At 38.3% G+C, this 17053-nt stretch overlaps 2 protein-coding genes across 4 annotated transcripts; one reads left to right on the top strand and one right to left on the bottom strand.

Annotated features, from left to right (window-relative positions):
* Window positions 1-2139: 2139 nt before the first annotated feature.
* Window positions 2140-5974, bottom strand: LOC111321958 (uncharacterized). The gene is made up of 4 exons (XM_022924977.2): window positions 5821-5974; window positions 4465-4546; window positions 3586-3695; window positions 2140-3160 (listed from the first exon to the last, which is right to left on the bottom strand). Exons 1-4 carry the CDS (start codon window positions 5854-5856, stop codon window positions 2921-2923), a joined length of 468 nt encoding a protein of 155 aa, XP_022780712.1. The 5' UTR covers window positions 5857-5974; the 3' UTR covers window positions 2140-2920.
* Window positions 5975-10482: 4508 nt separating this feature from the next.
* Window positions 10483-16166, top strand: LOC111321959 (uncharacterized). Of its 3 annotated transcripts, XM_088736030.1 has the most exons (5): window positions 10483-10592; window positions 10667-10856; window positions 13685-13763; window positions 13846-13985; window positions 15047-16166. In XM_088736030.1, exons 2-5 carry the CDS (start codon window positions 10821-10823, stop codon window positions 15293-15295), a joined length of 504 nt encoding a protein of 167 aa, XP_088592156.1. In that variant the 5' UTR covers window positions 10483-10592; window positions 10667-10820; the 3' UTR covers window positions 15296-16166. The 3 variants fall into 3 exon arrangements, with proteins under 3 accessions (XP_088592156.1, XP_088592151.1, XP_022780713.1); XM_088736025.1 differs by having other exon boundaries at window positions 10589-10856; XM_022924978.2 differs by lacking the exon at window positions 10483-10592 and having other exon boundaries at window positions 10613-10856; window positions 15050-16166.
* The last annotated feature ends 887 nt before the right edge of the window (window positions 16167-17053 follow it).

The following is a 17053-nucleotide window of genomic DNA, read 5'->3' on the forward strand; positions in this document are numbered from 1 at the left end:
ACTGAGCAATCAATCATGACGTCAGTGTCGCAAATAGTAACACCTTGACTGACCTATGATGACGCATCATGACGCGTAACTAATCCTCTGAAGGTAAACATGCATCGGCGGTTGAGACAAGTTTACTGAGCTCGAAGGAGGTTTTTGTCCCTGTCGCTGTGACCCAATATTCAATAAGACCGGTGTCAGAATAGCAAAGCTGAGACGAGCTCTAAGACGGAGCTGAAGCTTTATTGTGGTTAAACTTATCAAATTTAAGAAACGTTGAAAATAAACCGTTCTTCATGGTCAAGGGTCATTTCTCGTATGTTCTTCGTGAATGCAGATTCGTCTTAGCGATCCGACTAGCTTAACTGACTGAATTGCCATTGAGTAGTTCGTTTCTATGGTAACAGGTTTAATCGTGGCTCGTAAGGCATATATATGGTAGCTTTGTTGCAGATGATTAAGTGATGATCTCTGAGTTCCATTATGATTTTTATCATTGTTTTCAAATGTCGTAAAATTTTCAAACATGTTGTCATTCAGTTCAATGACGTGTTCTTTTTCCTATATTTAGGCTTTCGGTGTCAGAATCTTGTAATTTCTTTTAGGTATAGCTTTTTGACAACTTGAAAACATTAGTTTTTCCCTGCTCTGTCACTGACTAGGTTTTAACGCCAACAGAAACCCGTTGAAATCGCTCAAAATAAACACAGCGGTATTGTATCCAGTCTGTGGGAGATAGTGGGTCTTGCCGGCTGATTTTCTTTGGCTAAACAATACAAAATCTAACTCGTTCGGCGAATCTGACTCTGACGTAAAATATAAGTATATATTTGAAGCACTTTGTTGTTGCGAAAGCTTCGACGAATGCGCAAAAAAAAGGCATACACAAACAAAATATTGGACCAAAATGCGTTTCTTGGAGATGACGAATGCGAGGGAATCTCACGCCTTTTTGTGTAACAAATACCTGAAAATACTTTCCAGTGTATAATGGTGAACTCGTTATTTTATATATAATAACCAAGCAGATGGCGTTTTGAAATTACTTAAATTTATTTTGCGAATATCCCTTAAGGGTCTGGTTGCCTGCAAGAGTTACTATGAAATGTTCCATCTTATTTTTTGATGCTTGCTACGGTAATAGTCAAAATTTTTCTCAGCGGAAATACGCACTAATAGGAACTTCTAAGTATAGACCCAAGCATTTAAAAGTAGATGCCAGTGGCTGAAACTTATACATGATTCATCAGATTATTTTTTAGAAGAAGTCTTAGACGAGTCGTTCTACTGTTCCATCCACATGTTTTTAAAAGTCTTTCCACAGCCCTCTTTTCTATTCAACGTCACCAGACAGTATTGGTCGGTTATTTAAACAAAGTTTAGCCGTTGTTTGGTAATGTCGCGTTCTAAACCATTTTCAATTTAGCCGCACCTTTTATTTGAACATTTATTTTTGTGAACAGTGTCAAGAGGGACGAAAACTAATTATGGAAGAACAATTGCTTCATTCAATCAACCCTCTTATAGAGAGTCCCAGAGGCCCCACTGCCGCTTGGGTATAAAACCTCGGCTTGGGTTAGACCTTGAGTAACTAAATAGGCTCTGTAAATTTATATTAGTTCAGTTCTGACAAACGTAATTCAGTTCTCACCATTGTCCTATTTTGAGGAAAGAGGAGCGTCTTAGGAAAGAGACAAGAGATACCGACGGAAAAAATAGGAGATTAATTTGGTATAAGGGAGAAACTATCCCAGAAGGAGAGAAGGAATAAAATGAAAATACATTTTAATATTAAAAAAAAAAAAAATGAATGAGATATCCGATTACTTATTTCTCCTCAATGTGGTCTTATTTTCCTCATATCATCTGCTTCCCGTATTTTTTCAAATAATGACATGTAAAGATGACCACAAATTCTCCGTCGTAGGCTTACCATTGAATACTATGTAAATGTATCCTACTTGAATATTTTAGTGAAAGCATAAATAGAGGGTAAGTTGTGATACTACGACATAGTTGGAATCAGATTTTAACGATAGGATATTTCATTTCCCCCTTTTTCAGGGGAATAACCCAACTTGAAACCGCAAGCAATTATGACAACATTGAAACCAATTCGTCATTCCAAAAAAAAAAGAACACACACACATGTTAAATTTCACGAAGTCATTCAGCTTCTATTTTTATTGGCAATCAATACGGATAGAGATTTCAAAATAGGATATAAGAGAGTGTACATAAAAATAAGGTGCCTCTTTCACTCCCCAAATCTATAGATCAATTCTACTTATTTTCTGTAATACAGTTCTGATAATTTTACCTTAGAGAAAACACCATGAGCGGTGAATCACACGATATTCCCCAGTTGATATTTCGCTTTCTCGTCATCACCTTTCTGTGTGACAAGGTACTGATATGGGGCCTCTGTTCGATGTTATTTCACTGATGAAGCACTTTAAAATCCGATTTGATTAATTCATCACAATTTTTCTGAAGGTGATATACCTTTGAAAAAAAAACCCTCAAGTTGAAGGGCACATATTGTTTCTAGGTATTTACCGCTATATGGAGCCATTTTTAGATGAAATAAAATTTTATGAAAATAGAAATGTAAAACTACTAAAATGGCCGTGAAAAGATGAAAGACTTTTTGACCAAAATAGCTTCATTTTTTGTGGTAGAAATGGTGTTTACAGTTTACTGAGGAATTTCTGATGTTCCCTTTCCTGTTAGTACTGTTACCTTTCCTGCTGCTGTGTTATACAGTTTTAGACTTCCTGTGTTCAAGGCGCTATTGCTTTCACATCCCCTCCACGCGTTCCAAAGCAGGTTTCGAGAAGGTCTTCAGTCGTACATCAACTGCCACGACTGTTTTCCTTCACGTGAACTATGAGTCGCTTCCGTGCCAGTTCCCCTAAACAGTTTAGACTCTTCAACTACACAATGTTATCCACACCATATTTTGTCCCAAAAGTCGTCGGTTTATTTCTTTGAGAGCACTAGGAAATCTTGACAGGAGTTCTTTTGGAACTTCCGCGCTATGGGCCGGATGTTGTTTCACTATAGTTGATGATGTCCTCCCAATTTTCCCTTTCGCTGGAGTTCTTTTTCCCACTGTTCGTCGCCTTGCAGGTTTAAAGTGGGATTTTTTCGTCGTCACAGCCATTTGTTCCTGTACAAGAAAATTCCAATAAACGGCCTTGCAACTGAAGACGTGTGTGTATCCTTTTAACTTCGACGAAACAGTTAACCTCGTTTACGATGTCGATAAGTTACCCGAAAGACAGATGTTAACAGTGGGCAAATTTATCTCTAAACTAATTGACATCGATATTTACATGCAGCATCTGGAGAACTGGCACCCGTTTAATTATCAATCAGGTTTCGTTCTTAGTCAGTTCTCGTCGTTCAAAACTTATGAGTGACCGTAACTCACCGAAAGGCCATCATTTTGATTAACCACCTCAGAGCCTTAGACTTTTGCTGCTATATATTATTCATGGGCGATTTTCTTTTAAGTTCTTTACGCTGGTGGATACTCTGCTTCGAGAAATACATTTTTATAAATGCTAATAAGCATTTTTGTCAATCAGTTACCTTGTGTTTCATTGATGGTCCTTGCTGATGTGTCTTTGGCTTTTTATTTTCCCTGGCTTCCCTTTTCTTTCTCTTAAATTCCAAGCGAGAATACAACATGGCGCGGTATTCTAGTAAAAGCAAAATACCAGAAAGAAAATCAGAAAAATAAAATTATTAAGAATAGAGGAACAAATGGCTGAGACCTTTGAAGTAACTGCTTTTTGGGGAAATATCCCAAATACGAGAAATTGTTCCATAAATGATCCAAAATCACTGTCAGAGGTGGTGATGGAAATTTATAGCCCAGATATTGGGTGAAGGATTCAGCGACCAAAATCCAAAATCACTGTCAGAGGTGGTGATGGAAATTTATAGCCCAGATATTGGGTGAAGGATTCAGCGACTCTTGTGAAGAACATCGGCAGAAACATTCTGCGGGAAATGATAAATTATCCCTACTTTTCTTTCGATATGGGGAAGAGTTTTACCAAACGTGACTTTCTTTATAGTCACTGACTCACTCCTCATTCTCAGTTTTGTCAGTTTTTATCAACATACGCAACCCGATACTAAGACGAATTTCATTAGCGATGGGAGCGTAGGTTTTATTTACTAGCAGTGCTCGTTGCAGTGTACATAAAACCCAATTTCCACAAGCCTGTTCTAAGCATTCGGTTAGTAAAATGGAGCGTAAAAAACGGCGCGATGGTCAGAGCGGCAGAGCGAAAACGGAATAGGTTTGTGCCTCCGCCTTATGCGATACCATCGGGACGTTTTCTATCGAACTCCGCACAACTGGACGGCGGGAACAAGACAATTTTTCGCAGGCTTAACCGCGCATTAAAGTCAATTGAAAAAACAAAAATACAGGGAGAGGCAGTATTTTGTTTTCCATACCTGAATATCGTTTTCCTCCAATGTGAAGAGTGGTATCCTCAAAGACGTGACCACACACACATGATTTTGATATTCCAGTTATCTAAAGATCAAATCAGTTGTAGATCAAATGAGTTATAATCAATAAGTTATAAATAGATTATCTCACTCTTTTTAATCGTTTAATGCGAGTTTTACCAATAAACGTGCATGTTAAAGATGACTTGGAGCCGAGTTAAAAATGTAAGTTGGGGTAAACCTAGTCCTGATGAGTAGAGAAGATCAGTGCCTAAGAAAAACAGAATAAAGGCGCATTGATATTTTATGGTAAAAAATAAAGGTTAAAAACACAGTGTTTGACATTTCTTCAATTCGAGAGGTGAAAAGGGTTACGAAATTAATCCTAAATAAGGAAGGATAAAAAGTGTTTGCTTTCGTAATTATTGCATAGAGGAAGTCACGATCAGGAGATTTTTAATGATTCATTATGATGTGAAATTCGTTGATGTATACAACAATCTTCCAATGAATCTACAAAATGTGAAAGGCACTTAGATAAATTTGTTTGAATGGAAGAAAAAACAAAGACTGATTAATCCAACACGATTGAAGGGAACTCGAGATAACTGCACTACAACAATTTTCTCTGCCAAGAAGCACAATTTATGACGTAATTGTTTAAGACAGTACGTGGATCCTGGATATTGACGCCTGTCAGTTAAAATTGGCTGCTCTAATATATTTGCCGTGTCATGTCTTCTTTGGATGCAACAGAATTTTAGAAAAACTTTTCAACCCAAACCGATCGTAGTTTTGGAGATTCACTGAAGTTGTGTTTTCAGTTGGACGTTCAATCAGTTCAGAATGATGAATTTCCTTATTTATTTATTTATTTTTTTGTTTCTCAGATAAAAACGTTTTCCCTGCGAATAGAGTTGGTTCGGGGACTGGAAAGGATCAAAAGTGTTTCTCTAATAAACATCTCTTAAGAACATTTCATAAAAAAAAAGATATTCAAAGCCATGAAAAGTCAAACACCCTCGTCTTCGTGACGTCTGACATCCGATTTGTGAGCTCACATGAAGCTAGCTATGGCAAGCAGTTCTTTCATGGAGGAAATTATTCTCAATGAAGCAATGAAACTGTACCGTAGAAAAATAAACTAGAAATTTTGTTTCCTCGTAGGCTAACTCCGAGACAAAAGAGCAAATATCAATATTTTGCAATTCTCGTTAATGATTCTGTAGCCAGTTTAACAGGTAAAATGTACAAGATCGAAACATAAAGAGGAGATAGTTTCAAACCATATAGGTTTACCAGGCATAATGATGATTAACATCGTTCATTCACTAATCATATATTTCCGCCGCCACTTACCAATAAATTACAAGCAAGACACTGTTGAAGAACCATGGCTTTAAAGTTGACTAGTATGTTTTGTTCTCGTATCAGCTCCTGATAGCTCTCGCTCCCCACTAAAGTTGTCACAGCTGTATGGCCCACGTTTCATTTATAGGTACTGAGTGTCAAGTGCGTGACGTCAAATCTAAAAGAGGCATCTTGACCGTTTGCACCTAGTGACGCAATAATTACAGATATTTTGGGAGTTCGTTGAACAATATTCAGAAGACAAACAATAGACAGATAACTTGTCTAGATGCTTCTTTAAACCTTTTTTTTTTTATCTCTTTCTTTTTCGAATTTTCTACGAGCTAAATTGTTGCACATGAAGAGCATTGTGCCCTTTTGCCTGGCATTATAAAAACATCGTCTTCGCTTCCCTTTACACAGTTATACGAAAGGAAAGCGTACTTTCGGCCAACGTCGACTTCCGCTGATTTAATGCAGCAACTAAATAACACAAATTCACTCCATCTCTATAGTAATTCCCTTCAAGGTTATGAACTCGTAATAAGACAAAGGTTAGTTATCATAATCAATGACTATTTCGGTACTTCAGTATTTTTCGAATTCACTCCAACGCGTTTCGGGTAGTTGATATTTACCTGGAAGCGGACCCCAAACGTACACAAAGACATTTTGATAATTTATTCTGTTTGTTAACAGTATTCGGAGCAAACCGAGTATGTCAAAACAAAGAATCGAAACATGCTCGTCAAGCAGATCATTGTTTCAGAAGACAACACAAAGAGACATGCTCGGTCGGCAGTTTAAATGGGGCAAGCGAAAGAGAGATGGAAGGGGAAAAATATAGTTTCTTGGAAAAAGAAAGTCTGACTCAATAAATCAGTATAGATTAGGGTTTCAAAATCTGTTCGAACAAAGAGTTCGGTTGATTCACGATCATAAAAGAAAACAAAACAATAAAATCTCAATAGGGAATAACAGGTATCTTAACTAGTCCCTATTTATCATGCGTACATGCAAGAGAGATTTTGCTCTGTCACAGTTGGTCAAAGGTAAGAGGCTAAGTAGCTAAGTTTACTATGTCAAAACAAGCAATCGAAACTCGTTCGTTAAGCTGGCAGATTTCCGAAGACAAAGCGACGAAACATGCCCGATCGGCAGTTTGAAGGCGGCAAGCTCAAGAGAAATCGACGAGGAAGAATATGGTTACTTGGAAAAAGAATGTTAACAAAGAATGGATTTAGGTTCTAAATTCTATTCGAACAAAGAGAGTTTTTTCAGAATAGAATACAGAGTTCAGAAATCTCAATGGGGAATGACCGGTGATCCTAACTAGCTCTAACTTATCCCATACACTGATTTTATATACGAGCGATAAAGAATCTGCCTTGTCACTGTTAGTAAGTAAGGTTTCTATAGTGTACCAGGAGGTATCAAATAATGTGTGACAATTTAAGGATTACATTTATTCTCGGGCGCTTTCAACGACAGCCTGGATAGACATCAGTTTCGATACAGGAAACGGTGCAGAGGGGAAGCAGGATGCTTTAACTTAATGAATATTTAAAGAAATTGATATTGATCGCATCACTATACTCAAGATACGACTCAAGATAATGAGAAGGGAAAGCAGGTGACTTGAACGTTTTTCAATATCTTATCGAGCGAATCCCGGTCCTAAGTTTAATCTTATCGGTCTCTCAGCCGGGACCCACAAGGCTGCTCAGTTTTACTCAGTGACACTAGTATTATGGACAGGAAGATTTTGTGAATTGTTTAAGGGAGCAAACAATGTTATTTTAGGGATTTACAGGAAAATGTTTGCCAATGAAACAGTTTGCTGTCAAGCAGCTGAAACTGTTGCGTTAAAAACAATGTTCCTTGACAAGATATCACACAGTTCTTGAATTGGAAATTAAAGAACCCCAGTCTTTGCGATGTTTGAATTTCCTGTAAGGCGTTTTGTTTTGGAACATATCGCGTCCTGTCTTTGCTTCTAATTTTATCAAACAACAGCTTTTTTGTCTCTCGGTTTCCAAGGCCATAGTGTAAGCCCCAATTATAACACTGAAACGTTGTACGACCGTAAATCGTGGAATTAAGTTTTGAGGTTGAAATAATGAATATCTGTCTTCTGTATTTTTTTATTTATTTTTTTTAACACATAAAGACACTTCAACACCCCCCATTTTTTAACAGACCGATTTTACAGAATATTTTCAACTATCCAACGACGATTTTGTTAGTGGTGGAGCTTTCCCTAATTTTTTATATGGAATGCGCGGCTGTAGCAGCTCCAATGTATCATGTTACCCCTAGCAACTCCTGCGACGTCACTCAAGCACGCGAGTACATCTTTGGTATATCAAAAAGCAAAGGTGTGGTTTAATGCTGCTCAATTCTTTTACTCTAATTGGAACTGAATTAACCCACCCACGAATTCTCTAATATGACTATAATTACCTTCCATAAATACACCTTATTCTTTCGCTCTGAAGTTGATTTTCGACCTTGTTCGTGTGCAGCTAGTAATGATTTTCCACGTAGATTCTCTTCTTCTATAAATGATGAGAGATTCTTTCGTTTAGCAGCTCAGAAAAGCTGCTTAAGATGAAAAAGTGGAATGAAAGTGATATCAGAGCTAAGATACTAAAAACAAATATCATGATCATACTATGTTAATTATGTTTCCCGAACTTTCCATATCTCTGTTTATTCTCAGCGAATGTCTTACCCTAAGCTCGGTTGTTTACGGAAAAAAACACGTGTGCCGCAACAGAACAAACAAGACCTTAAATGGAGCTGTGTCAGAATAAAAACCAAAATTCTACTGAGAACCATCCGACATTATGGAGTCAAGGGGTAAAATTGATGGATTTTGAATATAATTGCCACAAAACGATGTTTTCATTCAGAAACGACATATTACGAAACTGCGTATTTTCAACTCTTATTTAGAGTGATATCTTAACTGAGTGATATCACGGATATTTGACTGGCAATAATTTTGGTTGAGAGCTTCTAGAATAGGTGTGAACCTGAAGCCCCAAGGCCCTCGTTAATCGTTTCCGTTCAAATTGTAGCTGGTCACAGCTACAGTTTCTAGAACGATTAATTAGTGAGACCCCACAATTTGCGGATGAAACTGTTCGCCCTTTCCGCTTTTATTCACTGCTTTGGTTCTCTTCTTACATGCTTTGGATGAAAGCAGTTTCGTCAGATCTATCCTTTACAATATTTCCATCGTGGTTTTCCCACTAGAGAACTGTTGGTCAGTCCGTGAAGGTTACCTTGTTCCGTCACAAACAAGTGCTTAATTGGTGTCGTGCTTGATGTCGCTGGCTCCAACACTCAATTAACGCTGCGCTTGTCAGCTATGAAGTTTTTCTAAATTCACATAATTTTCACTTAAAATCATCATTTCGCATATATTTTTCATCGAGCAAAATTTTTTCCATACGATTTATTGAATGTGGGTCGTTTAGTAACAGAGGGATTTGTTTCGTCCTCGAGAAGAGAAAACCCATTTGACCTTGTTTTCCTCGTCTGGCCTTTTTTATCGTCAGTTCCTAATTATTTATGTATTTATTTAGTTTTTTATATTCACACCTACAAATGGAAAGTTTCTTAATTACTTCCTTATTTTGAATTTTTTCTCGGATCAACAATGCTGTGCATGATTTTTTATTATCAGCAGTGCAGTTATTTCTCCCTCTAAACTTATTTACAGTATATTACTACACACAGTTTGGAAAAATTTCTCGAAACGATATCCAGTTGTCTCAGGTCTACCATTCCAAAAGTGTTTGGAATGTAAACGGTCAAAATTTGAAAGAAGTCCTTCAGTATCTTTATATCATATTTTAACTTAAACAAAGCTCAAAATGTTGATTAGATTTCTAGCCTGGTTGAATTAGGAATATGGTTTATCATTCAAAAAATTTTGCATTAAATACATTCTCCCTCTGAATATCTGGTGTAATAAGCACTCTACCATTCAGTTGAGAGAATAAGAGCATATTTTGTAGAAGTGCATCATTACGTAAACCTCAATCGTGCAAATTACTATCAATTACGGCCGGTTTCATTTCACGCTTGCTTGAAGTGCATAAATCTTCAAAGAAGGATCTAGCCCTTTATAGATATCTGGAGATGGTTATGTTCGAATGAAATATTAGTAAATCTACTTAAATGCATTCTTATCAGTAACTTAGTATGACGGGTTTTCAGTCGTGTTTTAAAGCGTCTAGCTTTATGCCCCTCAAGATTGCTATGCTGGGCAAATTATTGCTAATAAGTTACCTCTACAAAGTTTGAAGAACAAAAATTCTACGCAAAAGAGACCATGGCCAGAAAACATTGTTTCTTTTTTCTTTTTTTGCTTTTTTCTTTTTGTTTTGTTTTGTTTTGTTGTTTTGTTCATTTAAAGTCAAATTTTGAGCAAATCGTTTTGAAAAAAGCCGAAAGCAACTCTCTCCTTCAAAGACTACTTAAGTTATCCCCTAACGTAATTAACCGTTATCTTTTCTTTGAACTACAATCCCCCTATATTTGATTAGTTTCATGGGAGACGCGTGCTACTAGGGTAACAAAATATATCTGCTAATGTGAAATGCGTAATAACATCGCACAACTCACATCTTCCACGCACTTGAGGCTTTGTGAGGAGAGGAAACTTATGATCATGCATTATTTAAGTCGTAACGAGTATTTGATGTAGAAGCAAACGCGTCTCTTGGCTCGTGAACTTCACGAGCGGCAACCTTTCACGTCTACCAGAGGTATCCGCAATTAGATTTCCATTTACATGCATTAAAAGGATTGTACTAATTCCGTGCGTTGTTTTTCAATTCAGTGACGTCACACGTTGTGTTACCATTCGTTCCACGCAAGGACGAAGTCAGGTCAAAACATCCACGAATTGAAATACCACTGAGCGACACGGGTCCGCTACAATCGTGAAAGTACGCAGTGGTTTCGACTGCAAGCGAGTTGAAGATAACCTCGCCATGTCTGTTCAACAGTGTTTAGCTTGTAATGCTGTGGTGAGTAAGCTGAGTGATAAAAATCGTTCATGTTATTCATTTCGAACGTTCTCCTCTGTCAACCGATTTTGAATACACATGTGTTCAACTTGTCTAGCGAAAATTAATAACCTCACATCGCCTTGGATTCTTCCTTTTCGAAAGCATCAGACAACGCATGTTATTCTCTTTTGAAATCAGATGGTTTTACAACAAAACGACGGGCTGAATCCACCAGAAAGCACATTAAACCGCGCCAAACTAAAATTTTCGCTAGCTGTTAAGATATTGATTTTGCCCTGCCAGTAACACGCAGTAATTCGTGTATATCAGACGACATAATTTATGCCGCTTTTAGCCTGAACACTTCGAAACTAAAGAGGAATAAACGCTTATTTGACCATAAAAGACTGTGACAAGCAGCTGTCGTGCGTGGCTCTGACAAGAATAGAATTTAGCCCAAGAGTGCATCACAACAGTTATGGCGGTTTTGGCTTCAGTTGTGAAGGAAGAAAATACCTTCAGAAAAATTACCTCTATCAGCAAATAATCTAAACTGTAAATCAACCACTGTCACGTTCGTGTATTCTTAATTACATGGATGAAAATCAAAGCATTTTTGTCACGTTAAAATAAGCGTGCGCAACTTGGAAGCTTTTGTTAAATCTCGCCAGCGTTAAGATTCAATTTTTGCTTTACAAAATGACTTAAAACCCATACACCCTTCCAAGGCTCTGTTTTGCTCAAAGTTCTGATTCACTGTTGCCTCCCTGAACTAGCCAATGAAGTCATCCCTTCTCTCTTTATTTGTATTTTTTTCACCACTGTTTTTTAACCTGTAAGACTTGACTTTCGAAAGTAATTATCAGCGCGTGGTTTGGACGTGTGCTGCTCAGTGTCACGTATCTCCATTGCTGAATATTTCGTTCCGCTACCCCAAGAAATGAGTTGGTTGTCTCATAATGAGTAGCTGTAACCTTTCCTGGATACTTAATAATTAATTATGTAATGCTGCCCAAAGAAGTAACTGTCGGAGACTTATGCCTGCTGAAACGTCAATAACAGCCGTCTGACTTACTAGAATCTGGGAAATGGCCTTCAAAACTTATTTTGACTGAATCGAAGCTAAAAAAAGAAGATTATCCGATCGTCTTAACAGAGAAGTCAGTCATGGCGGTAAAATTTCCGACATGCGAGTGCAAGTAAACTATAGTTTAGAGCTCTCCTCTCTCTTATCGCAGCACTCTCGTCACAAAAAGCGTTCATACTTCAGTTTTCAACTACTCTGTCAAATAAATTGTGATCTTGGTTCTTCTCTGAATCGAGGGTAATGCCCTTCCTAAGTGCCACTCATGTGCAAGCATGTAGTATAACCGCCTAGCCGCCGGCAGGCGACATTGCCTTACTGACATTCCACGTTTACTTAGGTATATTACCCTTTGAAAGCCTTCTTTCAGATTATTCTGAAGCTCGGTTCAGCAACAGGCAGCTGTACCAAATTTAGAATGAAATATTTAGTCTTGATGGTATTTATGAATTTTCTCGAGAGAATAACATCAGATGAGTCAAGCTCAAAATATCACTACTTTGTGAACAGACGTGGGTGTATCGAAAGAAGTCGTCTCGATCAGTGTGGCTCTTCCTCGCTAGAACAAAGGATCCTTTTCTACACTGGAAAATTTGCTCATATGCACTCAATATCCTATCCGGTCGATCGAACATATTGGCCCGTCAACCGTTAATACTCCTTTTCTAAACCACACTCTGACCTCTCCATTTAATAGCTTAGTATTTCTCTCAAATACTCATGGAGCATGTGGTCTCGTCAACCGGTTAGGCAGAACTTGAATTATTCGTCACAACTGCTTTCAAAAGACAGAATTGCCTGCGAACTCTCTCTTCGCGGAATCGTGTTTGTTTTACCTGCATCAGTTTTGAAATTTCAACCCTTTTGCTGAAAATCAGTATTCTTGATAACATCTTATCTATGTAAAACGACCCGTCTTCCTATCTAAAGGGGGCCCTCTCCGAATTATTAGTCTGTGGAACAGTCATAAGAGACATAAACACCGAACAAATTAAAGAGGAGGACGAAAAGTTTCAGCGCTTCTCTCACTTTCCACCCGTTCGGCCCATGCGTTGCAGATGCCTCGAATCTCAGAATCAAGGCCTGACCACAACACCAGTGTTATAGTATGGAGATGTTATGGAGATGTTCTGTATTGACTGTCCGTTTGTTGTGAGCCCGCGTAGTATGCAGCGGTAATGTTACCATGTGCTCTTATTGATATAATCTTGCTGTTGACCCGCCATCTTGTGTGTGTGTGTATACTCTTCTGCGACCCAAAAACGTAACAACCAGGAGCTATGTTCCCTACTCTTTGCGATAAGTGTGTGCGGGGTTCTTTAACGTCCCCTGCCAGCCAGAACAGAGAACATGCAGGAGACGGTGCCTACGGCTTTTCGTCCTTATCCGAGGGGACTGGAATGTCTAACCATTTGCAGTTGTCATAGCAAAGGAAGCACATTCTCCTCAGTTATTTTAAGACCCTGAATGTTGGCTGACTGGCTGGCTGGCTGACTGGCTGACTGGCTGACTGGCTGACTGGCTGACTGACTGGCTTACTGACCGGCTTACTGACCGACTGACCGATCAGGCGACCGACTGACTGACTGTCCTCCCCCCCCCCCCTCCCTTATGAAGGAAACATAGTTCTTGGATTAGAACAAATGATTGACGCACTACAAAAACACACACAAAAGATCACTTTTGTGAAACGTTAGGAAAGTTATAACTATTACTTTATGTCCCAAATTCTCAATATTTTCTTTAATTTTAAATCACTTAGGTTCCCAAGTCAAGTAAGTCATGCCAGTGTGGTCACGTTTTTGAAGATGTCAAACAAATCGCGGGAAAACGGTTTTCAGGTAAATGTGGAATGTTGAGCGGGATAAAACTAACTGTGAAAAAGTTGTTAGCGGATTCATGTTGTATATTTATTTTCTGCAGAGTATCGAGCTGAGTTGTATTGGCGACTAGAAAGCAAACGAATGAAAGCGTTATCAAAAGAGAACACTCCACTCAACGAAGTGACATCCACTGATGAAAATAACAACGTCAGCAAAGATGACAAACACATCAACAACGAGGTAAAGTGGGTGATTCCGTCTGTTATTTATTTTGGCGCCTTTCGTTATTCGCAACGCTTGATAAAATAAAAATAATGTAGGATTCGGTATGAACCTTAATGAGTGTCCTCGCCTTTTGTTAAGTGGATTGAATCAAAGATGGCATAATCGAATATGATGGATTGAATAATGCAATTATGTGCAAACAGGACTCCATGGATCACCTCTCATTTATTTTTCTGTCGTACTAGCTTAGGCTTTAAGGGAAAATTGAGCAAAACACTCTTTCCAGGAATTCTTGCGCTAAAGTTAAGGTTATGGCAGGGTTCACTGAGAAGGCGACCCCTAGAAGGAGTGGTTGACAAAAGGAATTCCTTGCCTATCCATGAGGGTCCCAATGGAGTTAACCATTAGCCGTAAAACGGCCAAAATATTTAGTGTTTGGCCTAGAAATTGGCTAATGTTATCCGTTAGTCGTAAAAAAGTTAACTGTAAAAATGTTTCTTTGAACCGTAAAAGTAAAACTGGGGCAATAACCTTAGTTTGGCCTTTTAACTTGGTCAGGTATAAAGAACTGAAGTGACATCAGAATTGAATGTCATCGATATAACAACTGAGCTTAATCTTCTGTTCACGTGCGGTTTTAAACTCAGACAAAATAAATCATGTTGCTAGTCTTGATATTTTGAGTTTTAAGAGGTTTTCTTGAAATCTCAGATCCCCTATCTAAAAATTGACCTTGAGGGAAGCACGTGCTCAGTCATGGTCAATTCTCAAGGTGAACCAAGATAACAATTTACAAACGCAAAACTGCATGACCCAACCAAAAATAAACTTACTGATCAAATAGGCCATAGATTTTATCGTATTCTCGCTTGCGTGATTACCATTTCCGAGTTTCAAAAACCCTCACTTTAAAATGTGGCTAAGTGCAACTCAAATGATTCTTGTGAAAATGCTGTAGATTTGATTGAGAATAAGGCATCGTTTTCATTTCAAAAGCTTTACCCTTGCCCTCGTTCTAAAAGGAGAATTTTAGCATTTAAAAAATGACGTAATAATTCAGTTTATTTAACACTCAGCAGAAAATCGCGGAGCCTATTGCTCGGTTAGCACCAGTCCCCAAGAAAAGAATTCTTCAGCGCAGGGTGAAAGGCCTGTGTCCCACAAACAAAGGACTTCATAAGCCTTCTAACGTGACCTACCAACGTGTTCCACCCACCAACGACAAAACTGTCTCACCTGAAGTTCTACACCGACTCTCTAAAGCCCTGGAAGAAATTAACAAAAAGATTCTAACGCAAAATATGGTGTGGAAAAACTTGGTATAGGTGGAGTGCCATAAATGTCATTTGATTCCATCAACTGTCTGACGAGTCATTCAAACATCGTCGGCATTTACGATGAATTCTGGCAGATATTTTCAGGAATGAATAACCCACGGGGTGAAGAATCATCAAATGACTATCGTTGTTCACATCATTCGGAATTCATCTTTAATAAGTCAATTGTCACTTTGTACGACTAATTGGTCACTCTGACACGAGGTACCATGTCTGCAAACAATTTATTTAATAATTAAGTTGTCTCTTAGAGCTTTCGCCATATGCGTGTGCTCGTGAAAACGGCTATATGAAGACAGGATTCAAGGGTAATTAAAATTTTTTTTTTCAATAAATACTCCTACGAAATCAATCGTCAGCACAGGGCAGATGTGTTCGCGGAGTACGTAGGTATTCATACATTTGATATCTAAGATCAAAGATAAAAAAAAGAAGTTCAAGTTTTATGCCCAGGGCCGAACATTTTCTTCGTGGTACGTCCGAGTGAGAAGGAGAAGGTGGGGAGTTGGATGTTGATTTATCACGTGCATGAGCCCATCCATAAGAAAGACGTCATGCATTGGACGAAGATGCAAAGGTCGCCAACTAAATTTACATTGTTGCGAGTTAGATGAACAGGCTTGAATCATAACGAGAAGCAAAAACAAGAACAGGGGGTGGGAGGAGGGGTTCAGAATTATTCGAAAGCGTTGTTGGCTCAGGATGGAACGTGTTTTGAAGACGGCGAAACAGGGGTAAACGAAAGTGAATCCAATAAAGATTCAAGAAATAGCAATACATCTTGTTTTGAATCTATCACTACTAGCGCTTGGTTTTATTTTCGTTCCTGAATACGTAATAAAAATATTGAGTCTCCATAGCTGAATAGCAAAGTTTCCCCAGATTTCTTTTTCACGAGGCAGTCATAAAAACACTCCAGTTGAATATCGGCAGTTGAGCAACTCGGGGTAACCCGGGTGTGGAAGGGGGGGGGGGGATGAGGGAAGGATTGTCTCAGGTACCCAAGTCATATAAATGATGGGGCCTTAGGGATAAAAAGGTTTAACTGACCAAAAGCGTTAAGGCTCCGGTAGTAGATAGATGTATACGTTTGGATATTTCACGCTAGGGACGCAATTCCCTTGGAAAAGGAAAAAACACTTAGTAGTGCTGTATCGTACTCCTGCATCGTAGACAAGTTGGACCTAGCGCGGACAATATGTGGCATGATTTGACCTGTCTGCTCCGTTTAAAGGAGGTAAAACACAGATATCAAATATAAGAGGAAGAAAACATACATCGTCGAGAATGGAAAATTGTTAACTTTACACTCCTCTAACCGGCGCATATCATTTAGAATAATCAGGTCAGGTGGTTTTATTTATTTTATTTTTTTTTTCTGTTTCCTTCTTGCGTGCTATGCTTTGTTTCCGTTTGGATTAGAAAGGGATCGTTTTCCTTACTTTCCAACGATTATCACACTTTTTTGCACGAAAGAAATACAATGGTCTTACGATGCATCTTCGTCTTGTAATTAAACTGAACTTTAACCAGGAAATTAGCAAAATCGAAAAAGTTTTTTTCCCGGCTTCTCTACGGTCAGCATCTTTTGTGCAGACTGGCTATTCCTTGTATAAGTAAGGAGACAAAGACATTTTATGAATTTCTTCCAACTGTTCCCTACAATGTTCTCATGATAATACCTCTTCTGTACGAAAAAAAACTTTATATCCGTTTGGGCGTCTTTTAAAGTAAAATATCATGTGT

The sequence above is a fragment of the Stylophora pistillata genome, chromosome 1 (assembly GCF_964205215.1).
Source record: "Stylophora pistillata chromosome 1, jaStyPist1.2, whole genome shotgun sequence".
NCBI classification, from domain to species: domain Eukaryota; kingdom Metazoa; phylum Cnidaria; class Anthozoa; order Scleractinia; family Pocilloporidae; genus Stylophora; species Stylophora pistillata.

Bases quoted from the DNA above. Each gene is read 5' to 3' on its own strand.
- LOC111321958 (XM_022924977.2), bottom strand. From the start codon at position 5,856: ATGGTTCTTCAACAGTGTCTTGCTTGTAATTTATTG. The intron at 4,547-5,820 runs GTAAGTGGCGGC...TTTGATCTTTAG, and splicing joins GTCTTGCTTGTAATTTATTG to ATAACTGGAATATCAAAATC. The intron at 3,696-4,464 runs GTATGGAAAACA...TGCTTTTACTAG, and splicing joins TGGAGGAAAACGATATTCAG to AATACCGCGCCATGTTGTAT.
- LOC111321959 (XM_088736030.1), top strand. From the start codon at position 10,821: ATGTCTGTTCAACAGTGTTTAGCTTGTAATGCTGTG. The intron at 10,857-13,684 runs GTGAGTAAGCTG...TAAATCACTTAG, and splicing joins GTTTAGCTTGTAATGCTGTG to GTTCCCAAGTCAAGTAAGTC. The intron at 13,764-13,845 runs GTAAATGTGGAA...TATTTTCTGCAG, and splicing joins CGCGGGAAAACGGTTTTCAG to AGTATCGAGCTGAGTTGTAT.